The sequence below is a fragment of the Tamandua tetradactyla genome, chromosome 5, assembly GCF_023851605.1.
Source record: "Tamandua tetradactyla isolate mTamTet1 chromosome 5, mTamTet1.pri, whole genome shotgun sequence".
NCBI classification, from domain to species: domain Eukaryota; kingdom Metazoa; phylum Chordata; class Mammalia; order Pilosa; family Myrmecophagidae; genus Tamandua; species Tamandua tetradactyla.
Window position 1 is genome coordinate 27,494,507 of NC_135331.1, and position 22,100 is coordinate 27,516,606.

A 22,100-nucleotide genomic window follows, 5' to 3' on the forward strand; every position below is an offset into this window, starting at 1 on the left:
GAAAACCTTGTGTCTGATGCTCCTTTTATCTATCCTATCAACAGACGAGTAAAACATACGTAATAAAAATAAATAATAGGGGGAACAAATGTTAAAATAAATTTAGATCGAAATGCTAGTGATCAATGAAAGAGGGGTAAGGGGTTATGGTATGTATGAATTTTTTTCTGTTGCCTTTTTATTTCTTCTTCTGAATTGATGCAAATGTTCTAAGAAATGATCATGATGATGAATATGCAACTATGTGATGCTATTGTGAATTACTGTTTATATATGTAGAATAGAATGATCATATGTTAAGAATGTTTGTGTTTCTTACATTTTTTAAAAAATTAAAAATTAATTTAAAAAAATAATAAAATTAGGCCTAAGAATTACCCCCAGAGAACCTCTTCTGTTGTTCAGATGTGGCCTCTCTCAGCCAACACAACAAGCAAACTCCCTGCCCTCCCCCTGTCTACATAGGACATGACTCCCAGAGGTGTAGACCTTCCTGGCAATGTGGGACAGAAATCTTAGAATGAGCTGGGACTTCAGCACCAAGGGATTGAGAAAACCTTCTCAACCAAAAGGGGAAGAGAGAAATGAGACAAAATAAAGTGTCAATGGCTGAGAGATTTCAAACAGAGTTGAGAGGTTATCCTGGAGGTTATTCTTATGCATTATAAGGATATCACCTTTTCAGTTAAGGTACATTGGAGAGGCTGGAAGGAAGTGCCTGAATATGTAGAGCTGTGTTCCAGTAGCCATGTTTCTTGAAGATGATTGTATAATGATATAGTTTTCACCATGAGACTGTGTGATTATGAAAACCTTGTGTCTGATGCTCCTTTTATCTACGGTATGGACAGATGAGTAAAATACATGGATTAAAATAAATAAATACTAGGGGGAACAAACGTTAAAATAAATTTAGTAGATTGAAATGCTAGTGGTCAATTAAAGGGAGTGTTAACGGGTACGGAAAAAAATAGGGGAAACAAAGGCTAAAATATATTGGGTAGATGGAAATACTAGTAGTTAATGAGAGGGAGGGGTAAGGAGTATGGTATGTATGAGTTTTTTTCTTTTTATTACTTTTTCTGAATTGATGCAAATGTTCTAGGAAATGATCATGATGACGAATATACAACTATGTGATGATATTGTGAGTTATTGATTATATACCAAGAATGGTATGATCATATGGTAAGAATGTGCCTGTATGTTGTTACATTAAAAAAAAAAAAACTTACAAAAAAAAATGTATCGTGGTCATTTAATGTAAAATAAAATTTGCCATTTTAACTAGTTTTAAATGTACAATTTAGCAGCATTAGTTACCTTTACAATGTTGTGCTACCGTTAGCACTATCCGTTACCAAAGTTTTTCATGGCCCCAAAGACAAACTCCATAGTTATTAAATCGTAATTCCCCATTTCTCCCTTCCTCTGATCCCTGGAAAACTGTAATCTATATTCTGTCTCTAAGAATTTGTTTATTCTTTGTATTCATATAAGTGGAATAAAACAATATTTATCAAAAAAGAAGAAATAAATGCTCCCCAAATTTATCTATAGGTTAAATGCATTTCTTATCAAAGTTCCAGCAAGGTTTTTTTGTAGACACAGATAAACTTATTCTAAAATTTACATAGAAAGGTGCAAGCCCTAGAAAAGCTACACAGTCTTGACAAAGAATAAAGTGGGAAGAATCACTTTTCCTGATTTCAAGGCTTATTATGTAGCTGTGTTGGGAGAGGGTCAGACATGAGCTCAGCAGAACCAAACTGAGAGCCCAGGAGGAGGCCCGCACGCATCTGCTCACCCGACTTTTGACAAAGGTGCAAAAGCAACTCAATGAGGGACTGGGGATGGAGCACCTGGACCCCGTACACAAAAAAATGAAGCCTGCCTTAAACCACAAACCTTATGCCGAAGTTAACTCAAAAGGGATCCAGACTTAAGCATGGAATGTAAGGCTATAAATTATAACTATTAGAAACATAACATAGGAGAAAATCTTAGGATCTAGGGAGGCAAAGTATTCTATGACTTGACCCCAAAGGAAGGATCCATAGCAGAAAAACTGGTAACTGGACTTCATTAAAAGTAAAACTTTTGTTCTGTGAAAGCCCATGTGAAGTGGATGAAAAGACAAGCTACAGAATCCGGGAAAAATATTTGCAAATCATGTATCTGATGAAGGACTAGTATACAGAGGATATAAAGAACTCTCAAAAGCTGAAAAATTAACAAACTTATGATTCAATCAGAAAATGGACAAAACACATAAATAGACATTTCACCATAGAGACTATTCCAGAAGTAAATAAGCACAGGAAAAGGTGCTCAGCATCAGTAGCCTCCAGGAAATGCAAATCAAAACAAAAATGAGATAGCACAACACACCTACCAGAACGGCTAAAATTAAAAATAGTGACCACACCAAATGTTGGCAAGCATTTAGAGAAAGAAATTGTATCACTCATACACTGCTAAGGAGAAAATAAGATGGTATCACTATGGAAAACTGACAGTTTCTCAAAAACCCAAAAAAACAACTACCATATATCTCAACAAAGGCAATCCTGGCATTCACCCCAGGGAAATGAAAACTTAAGTTCACAAAACAACCTGCACATTGTTTGCCATAGTCAAAAACTGCAATCAGTCCAGATGCCCTTCAACAGTGAACATTTAAACAAACTGGGAAACAAAGCCATGCAATGCTACTCAGTAACAGGAAGGAATGAACCACTGATACACACGCCTGGACGAACGGCCAGGTAATCAGGCTGAGTGAAAAATGCCAATCCCACACATTACATACTATGTGATTCCATTTATATGACACATTTGTAATGAAAAGATCTTAGACATTGAGGACATATTGGTGGTGGCTAGGGGGTGGGTATACGGAAGGGGACAGGAGAGAGGTAGGCATGGTTATCAAACCTTTTGGAGTGGGGACTTTTCAGCATCTTGGCTTTGGTGGTAGATATAGGAACCTACATAGGTGATAAATTTATGTAGAACTCAGTACACACACAAACGGGTACATGCACAACTTACGAAATGTGAATAAGATCGGTGGGTTGTGTCAATGTAACATCCCGGCTGTGACCTTAGGGCCTAGGACATTAAGATGACTGTGTGAATGTCAATATCTGGGCCGTGACATTAAATGTACTACAGTTTTGCAAAACGTCACCATTGGGGCAAACTGGTCAAAATGCACACCATATTTCTCTGTGCTGTTTCTTTTAACCACATGTGACTCTACAATAATTTCAGTAAAAATTTCAATTAAAAATAAAAAGTGCAACTTGAATGGGCCAATTCAGCATAAAAAGATAATGGTAGCAATGAATTATGACTCATCTGATAAAATAAAAATTCAATGAGTCCATTCTGTTATAAAGAAATCAATAAATAGGGGAGAAGGGAAAGTTCTTGCTTACAAAGGTGTCAGCTATGAAATACAGGAGGGAGGGAGTTAGAAAATCACTAATGGATGCTCAAACTGTTGTGTGGTAGCTTGATAGGTTAACAGGGTCTTCACACTGCTGCCAAGTACCCTCCCCCAAACCACTCACTAAGTGAAAAAAGGAAGAAGTAGGATTTCACCATGGAGACACCACACCTGGAGAGGAAGCTGACGCCACCACTCTTGGGGCAAAGTGACATCTGCACCTCGTGACTGACGAGCTGAGAAGGACAAGACATCTAAGAAACTGAACACATGAATGACAATGGCTGGGCCCAACAAAACTCTGGCCAGAACTTCTACAGTGAGCACCCAGGATGCCAAACAAGGACTTCTGCACCATGGGCCCAGCAAGCCAGGACTTGGTCAAGGATTACCCAGCTGTCTAACTCTTGGCGAACTCAGAACTTACCAGGAAAACTAAGCATGTGCCCCAAACCAATACCCTGGAAGCCCCGCTTCTCATTAGCCCGCTTGCAGCCTCCCTATGCCACCAGGCTCCAATCAGAGCATGCTTTGAGCCTTTGGGGCCCTGGTGAAAACCCACCGTGCTGAATCCAAACGACAGCCAGAGGGGGAGTAGAAGCACTTGTGAAGGTCATATCCTGGAAACACAGGGCATGCTGCCTGCCTAGGATGGAGGTTTCAAAAGAATAGATGAGAACACCGCAACTCCCTTTGCCACGAGTGGAAGGACAAGCATTGAGTAAAAGTCGCAGTGGACACCAGCTAGAAGAGCAGCAAGAGACATATGGGTGCAGCCCAAAGGGAGGACCTAAAGCTGCGAGTGAGGTATCAAGAAAACCCTGTGGCAAACCAGCCCCCCACCCTAAACCCAAGGCATCCCCAGAGAAATGTGAGGCCTGAGGCACATGGGGGGTAAGCACAGCATCAACAAGCCCTAAACCCAGCCCACCTCCTGCCTAGATTAACACCCACACACACACACTGACGGCCCAGCAGAAGGAAAGATGTGCCCTTCCTGAACACCAAAACTACCCAGGTCTCTACTTTGTCCTGCAAAGTCCAGAAAAAACACCACACTCCAGGGACAAAATGAACAAAAGAATCAGACATAGTTATGACCCAGACGATATCCCAGGGGGACTTAAAATAAGGGAAAATCACCCACACAAGATCAGATCAGCGATTCAACAGAGATGCAAACTCTAAGATAGAATCAAATAGATAACAGAAATGAAAACTACAGATGCAGTGAAAATAAAAACAGGTGAAGAATCTCTCCCCCTGTCTATGTGGACATGACTCCCAGGGGTGTGGACCTTCCTGGCAACGTGGGACAGAAATCCTAGAATGAGCTGAGACTCAGCATCAAGGGATTGAGAAAACCTTCTCGACCAAAAGGGAGAAGAGTGAAATGAGACAAAGTGTCAATGGCTGAGAGATTCCAAACAGAGTTGAAAGGCTGTCCTGGAAGTTATTCTTATGCATTAAGTAGATATCACCTTGTTATTCAAGACATAATGGAGAGGCTGGAGGGAACTGCCTGAAAATGTAGAGCTGTGTTCCAGTAGCCATGTTTCTTGATGATGATTGCATAATGATAAGAAGTCACTTTCACAATGTGACTGTGTGATTGTGAAAACCTTGTGTCTGATGCTCCTTTTATCTACCGTGTCAAGAAACGAGTAGAACATATGGAATAAAAATAAATAATAGGGAGAACAAATGTTAAAATAAATTTAGTTTGAAATGCTACTGATAAATGAAAGTGAAGGGTAAGGGATATGGTATGTATAATCTTTATTTTTCTGTTATTGTTTTATTTCTTTTTCTGAATTGATGCAAATGTTCTAAGAAATGATGAATACGCAACTATGTGATGATATTGAGAATTACTGAATATATACGTAGAATGGAATTATATGTTAATGTTTTTGTTTGTTCTTAATTTTTTTAAATTAATAAATTTAAAAAAAAAAAAAAAACAGGTGAGGAATGCCTTCGACGACCTTATCTGTAGACTTGACCCAGCCAAGGAAAGAGTCAGTGACCCAAAGATAGGTCAGTAGAAGTTACTGAAACTGAAGGAAAAAAAGAGATGTGACAACAATGCATGAACCTGGACTGGTCTAGACTACTGGACTGAGGGAAGAAAGTCTCAAAGGATATTACTGGAACAACTGACAAAATTGAAATAATGGATTGTGGATTAGATAATATTATTGCATTGATGCTAAATGTCCTTACTTGATTTCTATGGTATGGGTATGTAAGAGGGAGTCCTTGTTCTAAGGAAATATACCCTGAACTATTTAGGGTTCACAGGCACAATATCTCCAGCTTACTTTCAAATGGTTTAGAAGAGAGAATAAAGCAAACATGGCAAAATATAAACAACTGATGAAGCTGTGTAGAAGGTATAAGAGGGAGTGCTTTGTACTCTTCTTGCAATTCTTTAAGTTTGAAATTCTATCTAAATTACAAAAAAAAAATTAGATCTCCCAACTTCACCATGCAGCCCACCCCCCCACCCCCAGGCCCAGAAGTTCTACAACTACTCAAGGACAAGATAATCACCAACTTCTACACACTGATTTGGAGACTGGCAAAAGAGAATGCTTCCCAACTTGCTTCACATGTAATATAAATGTGATACAAAATTAGATGAGGGTTCAGAAAAGGAAGCGGATGGATCAAGCTCACTTTTTAAAAAGGTTGCAAAAATCTGAAATAAAATATTAGCAAATTGAATCTGGCACTACATATAAAAAAAAGCATGAGGATGGTTTAATGTCAGAAAATCTATTAATGAACTACAGCAAATGAACAGACTGAGAAGGAAAACCATGCAATCCCAATTAATGCAGAGAAGCATTTGATAAAAATCAATACATTGTGTTCCAGTAGCCATGTTTCTTGATGATTGAACAATGATATAGCTTTCACAATGAGACTCTGTGAATGTGAAAACCTTGTGTCTGATGCTCCTTTTATCTACTTTATCAACAGAAGAGTAGAATGTATGGAATAAAAATAAATAATAGGGGGAACAAATGATAAAATAAATTTAGTTTGAAATGCTAGTGGTAAATGAAAGCGAGGGGTAAGGGGTATGGTATGTATAATCTTTTTTTCTCTGTTATCGTTTTATTTCTTTTTCTAAATTGATGCAAATGTTCTAAGAAATGATGAATATGCAACTACATGATGATATTAAGAATTACTGATTGTATATGTAGAATGGAATGATATCAATGTTTTGTTGGTTGTTAATTTTTTTTAATTAATAAAAAAATGAAAAAAAAGAAGATACTATTCCCTCATGAAATTGAACAATACCAAAATAAAGTAGACCACTCACTCAAAACAAAACAAAACAAAACAAAAAATCAATACATTGATGTAGAATAAAAATTCCCAGCAAACTAGGGACAGAAGGGCATTTTCTTAACCTCATGAAGGGTATCTTCCAAAATCGTACAGAAAGCATGAGTATTCCTGCTGGGACACTGTAAGCATGCCCATTTAAGCTATGAGATACGAATGCTCACTACCACCACTTCTGATCAACGGTGGTGACCTTAGTAAGAAAAGTCAAGTCAGAAAACAAACAAAAGGTAAAGGAAGAAACGTTAAAGACTGGTAAGGAAAATGTAACTGTCTGCATAGAAAATCTAGGAGAATTTACAAACTAAAAGAACTAATGAGAGAGTTTAAAAAAGATTCTGAAAAGAGATTCTACCAAAGAGAAAAGGGTCACAACCAGCCCCTGGATCAGTCAGGGCCTTAGCAGCCATCAAGGTTTATTACAAAGCCATGACAAGACAGGGTGTATGATCTTGATGGACAGACAGCAAAGGGGCCGAGACAGACTTCAGCATGTTCGAAAAGGTGATGTATGACACACCAGCAAGGAAAGCAGAGGCCCCCCAAACAGGCACAGAGGTCAGTGGCCACAGCCAGACCCACCTCACATTCCAAACAACCATGCGAACAGCTGGTCAATGCCAATCCTATTCCCTGCACCCCTACCCTCACAATCCCAAATACACTGGAGGGCTGGCTGGAGTGCACAATCGCCAAAACTGCTGGAGATGGTGATCTGGAATTTGAGACAGTGCAAGAGGCAGCGGAGTTACCTGAAGACAAGGGAATGGGTGAGACTGGTCAGGTGCAAGTGAGTTAGCTGGCTGAGGGACAGGGAAGGACCTGTGACCTAACAAACTGAGGGAGCAATCCAGACATGCAAACAGGAGGGAAGAGAGGGATTGCAACACCCACAGAGAGTGGAGAGAGGGAACCAGAGGAGATGCCACGAGATCTGGCAAGTTCCGTGGCACCAATCATGTGAATCTCTGAACAACTGAGAAGCAGGCAGGATTGGGGTTATCATTTCTACCCTCAGATAGAGGAACATATGCTCACTGCCCAGAACTAAGCAATGGTCCAGCTGGGTGCATACCCAGCCCTGGGGTCCCACCTAGAGCCCTTCTGCTCAGGGGCACCCCTGCAGCCATCAAGGATGGGGTCAGCCAGGCAAGGGGCAGCAGCTGCAACACGACAAAGTGGGGGCTCTGCCTCAGTGCTCCATGGGACCAGTGCTCCACTCAAGGCTGGCAGCATGGTCCGGAAATTGGACAGTCACCTTTTCAGAAGTACCCTCCCTTTCCCATTCACTGTCAAGGCCCAGGGGGCTTACTTCTTTTACAAAGAAACGAGGACTTCTCATAGCAGTTTTCGGCATGCCAGCTGTGCAGGTCGTGGTGTCGGAGCGTGGGGAAGTGGAAGCACTGCAGCTGGGCGCAGAACATGTTTTCGTTTTCAGACATGGCAGAGGCGAAGATGGGGTCTGGTGGCAGGAACACCTCTGAGGAGCCTGCGGGAGACAAAGGGTAGGCTGGACGTCACAACGGGCTGTCAGCGTATGAATCACGCCACAGTCCTCAAGGTGCCAAGCACCCGGAGGAACTTCCCGGCTTTGAGGTCCGGGAAGGACTGGCCGTGACTGTTCTCCCTGCATGCCCCCACCCCACAGCTGCCCTGAGCCCACCGGGGCCTCCCCTGCTCCTGGGGAGCCCGAGAGCAGAGCCGGCAAGTACACAAAACAAAAAGCACAACTCTGAGTAGCAATAAGCGCTACACAGAGAATCAAAATAAGAGGGTGTGCTCTGATTAGTGGGTGATGTTTCAAGTTAGAGCCACAACACAAATAGTGAAGCAACAGATTATCATATATTGGATTACAATCGTATCAATAAATAAATGGGAAGGGCAGGGAAAAGTACACCCTTACAACAGAATATCAACCAACCAACAGAGAAGGATCCAGAAAATCAGCAGAGTGCACCTGCCAGAAGAATATGAGGCTCCAGCAGACTTGCCTGCTCCAACACGCCCCCTGAGAGCTTGCACTCCCACGGCAGGGGGATAACTGGCAAGCACTGGCTCCTGGGATGCCAGCCAAGTTCCAGGGAGCCTCTCTCTCTCATCTGTGCATCCTCCTGCCTTCCAAATGGGGACGGGGAGTCAGAATCCACATTATCCATGCAGCTGGGGGTGGGGTGGGGCAGGAACCTCCAAGCTGCTCTTCTGCAATGCCCCAGGAGGCGGGTGCTTACACACCCAGCTCGAGCCTGCTCTCCTCCTCAGAAGGCTCTCCCACATTGGGCCCCCTCACCGGAAATATAAAAGCAACCTTTTCCATAAAGCAGAATAACAAACATCTTGATCGCTGACTTCCGGCCACCAGAATTGTCAGAAAATAAATTTCTGTTCTTCCAATTACCGGGTTCACAGTAACATGTCGTGGGGAACTAAGACCACCACCTATCACTCTTCATGGATCAACACCTAATTTGCAGGCCATTGCTAGTCCCAGGCACTCAGGACACATCAGCCAACAAAAGAAGCAAAGATCCTCCTCCTGCACAGCTTACAGGTGAGTGAGGGGCACAAAGGGTGGAGACACACAAGGAATGGCAGGCCCAGTGAGCGAGTGCAGTGTATATGGTGCCAAAAGGGATGGACACTGGCGGAAACCAGAAAGGGGAGCAGGCGGGAGGCTGCCTGGTGGAGGAGGCCTCAGAGGTTGACATCTGAGCAGAAAGGGAAGGGGGCAGGGGTGTCAGAGTCCCGCAGTCCTCCGCAGTCTAGAGTCGTACAGTTCAGCGCAGAGTTGTACCCACAGCTACAGTTTGTAAGAGCAACGCCCGGGATGCTGCAGCAGGGGGAAGCGGTGCCCGGGGCGAAGTGAGATGGAGAATGACCCTCTCTCTCCACGTGGCCCTGCCCCTGCCCCTCCAGCTCAGCACAGAGGTCTCTTCTGTATCTGTCTCCCAGCCTTCCCCACTTCCAACATCTCCCTTCCCACAGCTTCCTCTCTTAGAGGAAGGTGTCCCAGGTGGAGTCACCCTAGTGAAAAATAGCACGGCTCCATCTCCCACCTATGGAAACTTCCTCTCCAGGTCTTCCCTGCTTCCCGCCCCACTGCTCTGGGATAGGTGAGGCCCTCGGTGATGGGGGTGGTGGAAGACAGCAACAGTTTCCAGATCCCATTCTGCTTGCTCTGCAGACAGGCTGCAGGGGAAAATGCTCCCAAATGCCTCGGCTGGGCCCTGGCAGCCGCAGGGGACATTGGGCTCTGGAATGCAGGGTGTTAGCAAGGCCTCCTGCCCCCTGTGCCCTGACATCCCTGTCCCTGGGCTCCGTCCGAGAAGTCATCTCTCCTGGTCTCTGTCCCCCTGCTCCCACACTTCGAAGAGCCCTCCCTATCAACCCCTTCCGAGTCAGGCTACTGTTTGCCCCCTACCAGCAGGCCATCGGCCTCTCGAGGCAGGGCCTCACCTGTCATCTGAGCACCCACTGCCCAGTGGGCACAGTGCACACCCAAGTTTCTGAATAAGGCCCTGGACTCTGCCTGAAAGGCCCACTCTTGGAGGCAGGTATCCCACTCTGATCCAGGCTGACCCCAGCCTGAGAGCCCCATATGCAGACGCAGGGTCTCTGCACTGCCCGCCTTCTAGCGCCTGCTGGGCCAGCCTGAGCCTTCTCCTGGCACAGCCACCTTCCTGCTGACAAGGGTCCCTACAGGCAGGTCCCGGCCGCAGCCCTGTCTGCTGAGCTCACGAGCACTAAAACATGGGCCTCGACCTCCATTTGGTCTCCCACCCCCAGTGTGGGGGCACCAAGGCAGAGAAGACAAAGACCCCAACGATGGCTAGCAGTGCAAGGGGAGACAGCACTGCTTCCCAGGCAGCACCTGTTCCAACCTCAGCCAGCCAGAGCAGGAGTGAGCCCCAGGGGTGGTCAGGCTGGCCATGAGGTGGACAGCTAAGCATGCATTATGGAGGCCAGTCACCCAGCAGCGAGCACATGAAACACACAACAGAGTCCAGCTATTATATTTTTAAATAAGCGTTGAGCATGAATCAGCAGAAACTGAGGTGCCAGGTCACTGCCAGTGACAGCTGAGGGAGGGGCCGAGAGGGGTGTTGCTCTCTAGAGGACTGGAACCTGCTTTCTCAGGCTTCTGGCAGGTGGCCTGAAGGTCAGCACGACCCGGGGCAGCAGCTAGCCCTCAGCCTACAGGGCATGCCATGCCCCTGAACGCCCGGGGATGGCCAGGCAGGAGTTCTCCCCCAAAAGCCCCAGGACCCCAGCGGGAACTGAGCATACTTCAGAGCAGAGCTCCAAGCTTAAAATTTACATGGGGAGCATGTGTGGGTGTGTGCGTTCCTGTGTCAACATCTAAGACGTCATAAAACACACAAAAGCAGAGGGAAAATGAACAAGAGGTAGATCAGACAGACATTCTCAAGCTCCTGACTGTGCTGCCATCATAAAAGAGGCCCTTCAGGAAATGCTCGCCGTGAGTGTTGGGAGGTCTGCAGCCATTTCACACTGTCAGGCTCACATCTCCTCACAGCCTCCCCAAACCTCTGCTGAGCCCCATGTTGGCTGGCCAAAGGCTCGCTCAGAGCAGGGCTTGGCTCACAGCCTGGGGTGGTTTGTATCTCGAAGCTCTTTAACCCACAGCTCCTTGGCAGGAATGGTGTTGAATACTTTAACTGGGGAGCTTCCAAGCAGGTATGGAGGTAGAGAGGAGGTGCTGAACCCACCGTGGCTGTACCCGCTCATCTGCCACCCCTTTACCCCACCTCACCCCAAATCTCCTTCCCCTGCAGGCCCAGGAACCCAAGCACAGTCCCACTGCTGCCCCTAAGGAAGCCATGGCCACCCGATGCCATCCACTGTAAAGCCCACGCAAAGGTTCTAGAGCACAGCCCTCCCCAGTTCAGGACGCCACTGAGATCACCATCTGGCTTTCTCTGATGCTGGAACAACTCTTGGTACTGAGTTATGTCAGAGTCCAGGCCAGTTCTCTAGTCTAAGCCATTTACTCACTCTGTGGCCATTAGTTAAATCCGGGTAATCCAACCCCTGAATCCCCTCCACCAGGCAGCACCACTGTGCTGTTCACTCGCTCACAGAGCTGCTGACTGCACGTGCAGCCCACCACCCCCACCAGGGCAGGGACAGCCCCCGGTTGCAAGATAGCTCACACACTGACCAGTATGTGCCACCAGTGTCGACACCTGCTGGACTCCGGCCAGGGAAATCTTCTCCTAAACTCGAGGCTGACTCTCCTCTTCTCGCCCCAGAGGGGCTGCTAGAGCTCCGACTGCAGAGCCCACGTAGGGCCCAAGCCCCCAGCCCAGAGCCTGCAGGGATGCCATGTGGACAGATGTCTGTACTTTTTAGCACCAGGCCAAGAAGACAACCATGTCCAGGTGTGTCCACACTGCCCTGGAGGCCAGTACCACTGCTGGGGGAGGGGGCTTCAGGGAAGACCCCAGCGTTCAGCTCCACCTCCACCAGCTGCTGCGATTAGGAGGTGCAGTCTCTAGAGGGCACATTGCGGTGTTAGGGCAAAGCCCAAGCCCTGCTGCTACTCTTCCCGTGGGACAAGTTCTGGAAGACAAACCTGCAAGGGTCATTTCAGCAGGGCATTCAGAAGACAGCGTCCTCCAGCTCAGGCCTCTGCTCTCTCCTGTGTTCCAGGCTTTTTCCCGGCTCCTGCCCTGGCATGGGAATGCCCCTCTCCAGAAGCCACGTCCCAGGGCCTGATCCACTGGACGCTGATCAAGTCTGTGCCTTCACCCCTCCGTGCAGATACCCAGCCGGGTCACCTGGCTCACAGGGTGGAGGGGCACAGCTGGGCTCGGCCTGCGCCACCAGCCCTCTGTGCTCAGCAGCCAGGTGACAGAGATGGCTGGTACCACACAGGCCAACTGCTCAGCCCTGGACCCTCCTCACCTGTCCCCACCCAGAGACACTGGTGACATCGACAGCAGGAAAAGAAAACCTTACCCAAGCTCAAGCCAAATGCCCAAAGAGGAGCCAGAAAGCAAAGCCTGGTGAGGGCAAGATGGAAGGTGTGGCTTGGATGGCAAGGAAACAGGGCTCGGTTAGACCACAGGCAGGGACCCACCCAGGGCCAGGGCGGGAGGCAGGCATCTGGCCAGGGAACAGGGGCACAGCTGCTCACATTGGCTTCTTTTCTTTTATGTTACCTTGGTGTTTCCAAGCAACTCCGCATGTAATCCTTAAACACACATAATTTATTCTAACCTATCTGCCTGATAGTTTTTCTTCAAGTTTTGGATTACAAATCTGATCTCTGTCTAGAGAACTTGCCCTTCTTCCCTGGCCTGTGAGCTGCATCCCTCGTAAGCTCATACTGAAGCCCCAACAAAGTCCTTACCTAAAGGAGGGTGAACGGGCTAGAAATCTGCCCCAAGTGAGAAGTCATAGGGGACTGAGAAAAGGCTAGAAGAGGGGCCTCCACAGCCAGGGTCTGCTGCCCCCAGGCTGCCTGTCCCCGATCAACACAACCCCCAGAACTCTCAGGGCCCACACCCCCCATGTTCCTGCAACTGTCATGGAGCCGGGAACGTTGTGGGGTGGGAAGCCCAGCCCTGCCCCATCAGGGCGATGCCCCCCGGGTCCTGGGGGCATGGAGAAGCTTACCTTTGAACACGACCTCCCAGCGGCCCTCTAAGGAGCGGTTCCGGCTCGTGACGACATACTGGTAGCCAACCCACAACCTGGAGTGGAGCCAGAGAAAGGGGCCTCAGCGAGGGCAGGGGAGCCAGCCATCAATGCTCTGTGCAGGCGGGTGTTAAGAGACCTATAAAAAGCTGAATGTCTACAACATTTGTGCTTTTTTATTGAAGTGTTAATACTTCATTTTCATAAGGTGTATTAAAATTCTAAACACCAAACTCACAGGTCAGAAAAAGTTTTATCTCACGTAAGTCCCAGCAAAACTGTTCTCACTAAGCTGATCCAGTAAGGCTTTGTGGTTTCATACAAGACCAACCTTATTCCTGGAGGACAGAAAAGCCAGTGACCTCGACTTTGTGGATACGTTAAAAGCCACTTGATTGTACCCGCTAAGGGGTGAATCCCTTTCCACTGAGTTCCATCTAAACTGAAAACACCCCCTTCGACCCCCCTAGGACTCATAACTGCCATTTTGGCTAAGCATGTGGATGTCCTGCCCCACGTTTGGCTCCACCCTGCCCTGCCTCAGCCTCCTGCACACCCACTGGCATCAGCGCTGGGGGACCGTACACACGGGCCCACCTGACAGCCAGCATGACTGGCCCCAGTTCCTGGCCCCGCACAGGTGCCTGGGATGTTGGCCTGCTCTGGGCAGTGCGCACACATCACTGCCCCACACCTAGGGATGGCGGTTCTCCCTTGAGCCGATGCCCCCCTTCCTCCTCCAGGGCTCCCAGGGGCTTCTTCGTGTGTCCTGGTAGGAGCCACACAGCCGTCCTTGGCGCTAAGGGCCATGCTTTTCTCTGGGGCAGGAGGAAGTGAGCCCCAGTGTGTCCCCGTGATCCCCGGACCCCACTCCCTGGACACAGCTGTGGGGCAGCATACTCTTTTGCAACTCACACCCCCACAAGCCTCATCTCCCTCAGGTAGGGACACGGTGCCCAGCCAGCGCTCCATCCCAGGCAGTGTGGAGGAACAGCAGGCTGCCACCACAGGCCTCAGCACACCCCTGGCCCCAAAACAACACCCCAGAAGTGCTAGATGGGGGAAAGGCTGCAGCAGACTGTGGAGGCAGAAGACCAGCCTGGTCCAGCACGCCCCAGCCTGCTGCTGTCCAGGGGACCATGTCCCTCACGTGATACTGGCCCCCAGGTCTCTGGAAAGGCTGCTGAGTGGTCTACGGAGAGCTGAGGCAGAGCTGCAGAGTCTGTCTCCTCCAAGTGACGGGCCTCCTACTGCTGGCTGCTTCCCCAGGGCCCCATGAGGGAGACACCCGACCCAATGCACATGCCTAGGACACCTTATCTGACAGGACTTGGCCCATGAGGTCCCACATGAAGCAGCACCTCCTGATGTGGGCTGGCACCCCCCAATGCTCAGCAACCAGGAAGGGCAGTGTGGGTCCCACATGGCACAGGGCCCAGCCCAGGCCTGCCCCCGCAAGCCCCAGCTCCACCTCCACGTGCACTCGCAAGCCCTGGACCTCCAGCCGCCTTCCGTGGGACTGTGTGGGGTGTGTGGGGTGACTGTGTCCACACTCAGGCAGCCCCCAGCCCCTCGGGCGCCCCCAAAGCTTACTTGCGCTGGTCCTTCCAACCAAAGCTCCGTTCTGGCTGGTCCCATTCCTGGGCCAGGACGAAGCGCAGCTCCTGGTCCGTGGAGAAGGTGGCGAGGGAGCCGTTCACGCGCTGGCAGGTCTGCGCGGCATCCCAATAATTCTCCCCGCTCAGGTAGACGCGGTAGCAGCTGGCCGTGCCTTCGTAGTGGTGCCACCCTGTCGGGCACTTCCCTAGGAAACATGAAGGGCGGAGGGGGTAGACCCCCAAATTAGGATCCTATCCAGAAATGACAGGCATGCCTCAGCGATCACACAGGAGAAATAGGGAAACTGAGGCTCGAGAGGGCAAGCTCCTGCTTCTGAGGCAATGCAGTTGGCTGAAATGCCCCAATTTCTCAGCCCTGAATTTGCTTAGCAGTAAACAATGGCTGCTGTGTATGTGCATATATATATATACATATATATATATTTTGGTATTATAAGTGAATTTTATTTTTAATTTATTTTGTATTTCCTTCACACCTGTGAATATTTTCAAACTTTTCACAACAAAATAGGGGCATGTTTTTTGTTTTATGAATAGGAGCATATGAATTAAACACTTTGCTCTGCTCAGATTTTAAATGCACACAAACTTTAAAATGATCATTAGAAAATAAAAACTAGACAACTTTTTCTTTTAAAATTACAACAGCTGCACTTTTTTTTTTTTTTTTTTTTTTTTGGTATGCTGTATGGCGGGGTCACATTTCATTCTTTTTCCTTGTGAGTATCCTGTTATTGCAGCACCATTTGTTGGATTTTGTTTATTTGTTTTTGGAAGTACATGGGTTGGGAATGGAACTTGGGTCTCCTGCACAGCAGGTGAGAATTCTACCTGTGAGCTACCCTTGCACCCCCTGTATTCACTTTTGCAAAGCAAATTCCGTTTGGTGAACAGGGCCCTGCCAGTGAGCCCTCAGCACCCGTGCCCTGGGCCTGCCTGTGCTCCTGCACGCAGTACAGCAGAGCCGGGAGGGCCACAGAGATGGTGTGACCCACCCCCACCTCCTCAGATGGGCAGCTGAGGCTCAGGTGCCACAGGGTCGACAAGTGTGAGGGGCGCATGTGAGCCGGGGCCTCTCTCACCACGGGGTCAGGGCCCAGGCACAAATGGCCCTGGTGCTTCAGGGCTGTACTCAGGGAAGAGAAGCTCCTGTCCCACAAGCCCTATGTGGGGCCTCCCATCAGCACACTGATGAGCAACAACATTTAGCAAAGCCAATTGGGAGAAAATGCCGTTGTTAATGCATTTCCATTGCAGACCCAGGGAGAGCTCCTCCAGTCGGAGACCCTGCTGCCAAGGCTCTCCTGTGTGTAACTCGTGACAAGAGCGCACAGCTCACAGGGGACAAGTGGGAGCTCTGGCTAGGGCAAGTGGCTTGTCTGCCGTGGGGAGGGGAGGGCCACGCAAGCTGGACGGCCTGCCCGTGGGTGAGGCCTGGGTGAACAGCAGAGTTGAGGGGTCTCTTGGCACAAACAAGGTTCGCTCCTGGTGGGAGGAAGGGAAGGAGCACAGTGCATCCATGCTCTGCCCAGGGACGCAGTGAGGGCGGGGGCAGCCGGCGTCGCCCACTCCCCACACGTCGTGGGCTGTGGCATCAGGAAGAAAAGTCCCCACCCAGTGTCCCAAGGAGTGAGAGCTCTGTGGGGACCCAGCCACCTGTATCAGAGACCCCTCGCACAGTCCCATGGTACCACCTGCTGGCCCAATGGCAGTCTGAGGACATGGGGAAAGGCACAACCATTCAAGGCTACCTCGTCCCTCAGAGCCTGCTTCTTCACCCCCGAAAGGGACCCCCAGGGTTCTGCTGTCCAGCTCTGGGGTGGCAGTGGTGGGTAGGACACAGTCCCAACACACAGCAGGGGGCTGCAAGGCTGGTTTTGCGCCCCACAGTGGCATGGGCCTGCCGGGGCCCCCAGTCCCCACTGCAGAGGCAAGTTGTGGCCGAGCACCAGCCAAGGGCTGCTCTAGGGCCACATGCACAGCAGGCGTGGGGACCAGGGAAGCAGTCAGGGCAGGTCTGCAACTTACTGCTGAAGCGGACAGGCTGGGCCATGTTCACCGTGTGCAGGTGTGTGGGGTCGCCGCCGCGGGGCCGGCCCTGCCGCGCGTCCACAGCCTCCTTCCCGTGGTGGGGACGTGCCTCCCCGGCCACTTCTGAAAGAAAAGGAGAAGCACCCATGAGTCCTGCTGTTGGGCCAGGACCAAGGCCAACAGCACCGTAGCGGAGCCCGCTGGGCTCAGAGGCTACCATGTCAGGTTTTCTTTAGAATGCTGTAAAATGTGGCCATTTACTCCCAGTAGGAAGCACATGCCCTCATGCAAAGTGAGCCTTGGCAGTCTTTGTTTCTTTACTACAATTAGGAAATGGAGTCTTTTCTGCATGGCATTTCCCAACAGTTTGCTAGCAAAGCCAGGCATCAGCCACTCCTGCCCTCAGCAGCAAGCCCCATGGCCAGGAGATGAATCGAGTTCCACCGGGTCCCCATGAACCCACCTGGGAGCCTCCCCCATCAGCTTGCAGGAGCACGTGCAGCTGTCACCTCCCTGAGGGGCCTCTGGCCTGGGCAAACCTCAAGACCAACTCTGGGCAAGGGCCCTGGCATGCAGCAGCAACGCAGGCCAGGCTGTAAACGGGACACTGTGTCTGAAGGCGGGGGAGAATTCTGGCTGCATGCACCGTTATCTCATGGTATTTCACAGATGCATACTCCACCCCCTGGGGGGAAGAGGGCTCCCCCCTTCCCATCTTGCAGTGAGAAGGGAGCCAAGCTCCTAGGATCACAGAGCAAGGAGCAAGTGGAAGCGAGGTCCCTGCCTGCCTGGAAGGGCACATGGCCCAATACTGGCTTGGTCTGCCCAGAGGCGGCAGGGGAAGGGGTGTCCGAAGGGGGCATCAGAAAGAGCCATGCCAGCGATGGAGGTAGGACTCTGGACCGGAAATACAGGAGGTGGGGGAACAACTTGGGTAAAGGACAAAGGTGAAAGCTGGGACGAGCTTGAGGACAAGCCTGGGTGTGGCTAAGCACATTTTACCACACCGAAACGTCACATCCACTTAGGTGTGCTCAAGACAAGCAAGAACTGCCACTCCTCTGTGCCTGGACCTCTCCCCAGACCACACGCAGGACCTGCCATGAGAAAGGCAAGGCGCCAGCAGGATGAGCTGAATCCAGAGTGGGCAGAGGAAGGGCAGGAGAAGGAAAAGCTGACAGAGACTGCTGCTGGGGGACCTGGCCCCTTTACCGGGGGGGTGGACACTGTAAGGGAAGCTTTCTGCAGCTCGGGGAAGGAAGAGGGGTTGGGGACAGATGGAATGTTTATGTAAATTAACAAGAATGACATGGTGACAAGAAGTTATTTTGGGCTGGACAGGCATCTCCTTAGCTGGGTGGTAATTATGGGCCCTTCTCCTGTCCATCATTTCTCTTCATAGCCATTCCTTCCTTCACTCATTTATTCAGCACATGTTCACCAAGCAGTTATTACATGCCCACCCAGAAACCAACCAGCACAGACTTATGCTTCTGCCAGCAAGAAGGTGAAGGGAACGGTGGAGAAAGGGGGGCTTGGCCAACAAGCCCCAGTCCTGGGGAAAGCCTGGGGAACAGGGAGAGGCAGAAGGTGGAAGGTAGGCTGGGGTCCAGGCAGTGCACCAGATCTTATCCCCTGCACAGCATCTGGAGCTACTGTGCCTCTGGCAATGAAGGTTTTCCTTCCGGAACTTCAGTCTTTCTCCCTTTGGGGACATCTGTCTCCATTCTATTAAGGTTTGGAGCCCTATATTTTCTCAACACCAATCTGAATGCACTTCCATTTTATACCCACGCGGACAACAGATAACCCAACCCAGAAAAGAATGGCAAATAAACAGTCTTGCAAGTTCCAGGTTCAAAATCTGCCCCTCCTCTTTCTGCTGGGTCCAGGAGTGCGTCAGGCACAGATTCACAGAAGGCAATCTCACCTGCTATGACCAGACTGCCTGTCCCGTGACATATTCAAGCCGGGGGCTTGGGCCTCAACGGCCAGCAGCGATGTGAGAGAAGGAGTCTGGCTTGAGCGGGAATGCTCGCCCAAGCTCTGACTCACATTTGTTTCCAGTCCCATGTCTCAGGGGTACCTTTCCCCCTTATTTCTTTTCCCATTTACCTCCATATTTACAAATAGCAGCTTTACATTGCTATTCCTAGTTTTAGCCATTTTAATTATCACCCACTGACTTGCTATTGTGGTAGAGGAAGACTTACTTCACATACCTTCTTTTTTGTTGTTTGTTTTTTGTTTTTATCTTTTAAACATTATTTATTATGAGACATATATATACAAAAAAGCAATACATTTTAAAGTACATTTTAACAAATAGTTAAAAACAGATTTCAAAGTTTGGTATAGGTTACAATCCTATAATTTCAGGTTTTTACTTTTAGCTGCTCCAAGATACTGAAGACTAAAAAGAAATATCAATACAATGATTCAGCAGTCATACTCATTTGTTACATCCTAACTTCTCTGTTATAACCCTTCTTTCTCCTTTGAACCTTCTCCCACTCTTTAAGGATATCTGGGCTATGCCCATTTCAACTTTCTCATGTTGAAAAGGGGTGTGCACAATATGGGATAGGGGGAATGGAACTGGTTGGTGTTCTGGGAGAGACTGGCCCCTCTGGAATTCAGTACTTACATGGCCTAGGAACCCTCTGAAGGTTTTAGGTTTCTGAAAAGTAAACTTAATGCATGAAAATTTGTAGAATCTCAGAAAGATCCCTGGGTGTTCTTTAGTGTTAACAGGAATGATGCTGGTCAGGTTTGGCAAACAGTGGCAATTATCAATATCTAGCTGAAGCTTGCCTAAGAGAAGCCTCCCGACTCCATTTGAACTCAGCCACTGATAGTTTATTTTGTAACATTTCTTTTCCCCCTATTGGTCTGGAAGGCATTACTGATCCCACAGTGCCAGAGCCAGGCTCATCCTCTGGAGTAATGTCACACGCTGTCAGAGAGACTTTCATCCCTGACTGTCACATCCCACATGGGGGAGGGAGTAATGGCTTTCCTTGTAGAGGTGGGCTTAGTGAGAGAGAAGCCAAATTTGATCAACAAAAGAGATTTCCCGAAAAGCAACTCTTAGACATAATTATAGGTAGTTTTAGCTTCTCCACTACTAAAATAAGTTTCATTAAGGGCAGGTCTCAAAATCAAGGGCTTGGCCTATTTTCTTAGGACTCCCTAAATGTTTGAGAAAGAACCAGGGGTTTCTCAGATGGGGAAGGTTGGTAATTTCATATATTTTTTCCAGTCTCTCAAGAGACACTACCAAATACTTTTAAATTATCATCCCACCGCAGTCTGGGATGTATCCGGGTATTATATTAAGTTATACAGAATTACCGGACTTCATTCCCATTCTGGGCTCCATGTATTTGTGTTGTTTAACTGAACTGTCCAAACGGGTTGACTTAGATTGTGTGTTACAGAAGATTTAGGCTCTAGACACAATAAACTTCTCTGCCTTTGGTCTCATACAGTAGGTAAAGCTCCAGACTGCATATAGTATCATCCTTTATCCTATATTCTGATATATCTTAGCCCCAACTAGATCAGCTATCTTTTTTTTACCAAGGAAATATTCCAAGTTTATTCACTAATGTCAGTTCATATCGGTGAGACCATACAGTATTTGTCCTTTTGTTTCTGGCTAATCACACTCAGCATAATGTCCTTAAGGTCCATTCATGTTGTTACATACTTCATAACTTTATTCTCTCTTACAGCTGCATAATATTCCATCTTATGTAAATGTCACAGTTTGTTTAGCCAACTGTCTGTTGATGGACATTTTGGCTGTTTCCATCTCTTGGTAATTGTTAGTAATGCTGCTATAAACATTGGTGTGTAAATGTTCATTTGTGTCCTTGGCCTCGTGTCCTTTGAGTAGAGACAGCATATAGATGGGTCCTGTTTTTTAATCCATTCTGCCAGACTATGTCTTTTGATTGGAGAGTTTAATCCATTAATATTCAGTGTTATTACTGCATGGGTAGTACTTTCTTCTACTATTTTGCCTTCTGGATTTTGTATGTCATATCTAATTTTCCTTCTTTTTACCTTTACTCATAGTCTTCCTTTCTATACTCTTCTCCACACCTCTCTCTTCTGTCTTCGCATCTGTCTCTAGTGTTTCCTTTAGTATTTCTTGCAGAGCTGGTCTCTTGGTCACAAATTCTCTCACTGATTTTTTGTCTGAAAATGTTTTAATTTCTCCCTCATTTTTGAAGGACAATTTTGCCGGATATAGAATTCTTGGTTGGCAGTTTTTCTCTTTTAATAATTTAAGTATATTATCCCACTGTCTTCTTGCCTCCATGTTTCTCCTGAGAGATCTGAGCATAGTCTTATTGGGCTTCCCTTGTATGTGATGGATTGCTTTTCTCTTGCTGCTTTCAAGATTCTCTCTTTCTCTTTGACCTCTGACATTCTGATTATTAAATGTCTTGGAGTATGTCTATTTGGATCTATTCTCTTTGGGGTATGCTGCACTTCTTGGATCTGTAATTTTAAGTCTTTCATAAGAGTTGGGAAATTCTCAGTGATAATTTCCTCCATTAGTTTTTCTCCTCCTTTTCCCTTCTCTTCTTCTGGGACACCCACAACACGTGTATTTGTGCGCTTCATATTGTCTTTCAATTCCCTGAGTCCCTGCTCATATTTTTCCATTTTTTTCTATAGTTTCTGTTTCTTGTTGGATTTCAGATGTTCCGTTCTCCAGTTCAGAAATCCTATGTTCTGCCTCTCGAAATCTATCATTGTAGGTTTCCATTGTTTTTTTCATCTCTTCTACTGTGTCTTTCATTTCCATAAGTTCTGTGATTTGTTTTTTCAGACTTTCAGTTTCTTCTTTTTGTTCTTTCCTTGCCTTCTTTATATCCTCCCTCAATTCATTGATTTGGTTTTAATGAGGTTTTCCATGTCTGTTTGTACATTCTGAATTAATTGTTTCAGCT

The 22,100-nt window shown here is 47.8% G+C and overlaps 1 protein-coding gene across 5 annotated transcripts in view; it reads right to left on the bottom strand.

Annotated features, from left to right (window-relative positions):
- DGCR2 (DiGeorge syndrome critical region gene 2) overlaps positions 1-22,100 on the bottom strand; it is a 111,079-nt gene that overhangs the window by 29,776 nt on the left and 59,203 nt on the right. For 4 of the 5 annotated variants that reach the window (XM_077160324.1, XM_077160327.1, XM_077160328.1 and 1 more), the window contains 4 exons: positions 17,129-17,256; positions 15,077-15,294; positions 13,463-13,539; positions 8,133-8,309 (listed from right to left, as the gene is read on the bottom strand). In XM_077160324.1, coding sequence (XP_077016439.1) covers positions 8,133-8,309; positions 13,463-13,539; positions 15,077-15,294; positions 17,129-17,256 — 600 coding nt within the window. The remainder of the gene's footprint in view (positions 1-8,132; positions 8,310-13,462; positions 13,540-15,076; positions 15,295-17,128; positions 17,257-22,100) is intronic. The other variant, XM_077160325.1, reaches the window with a different exon arrangement.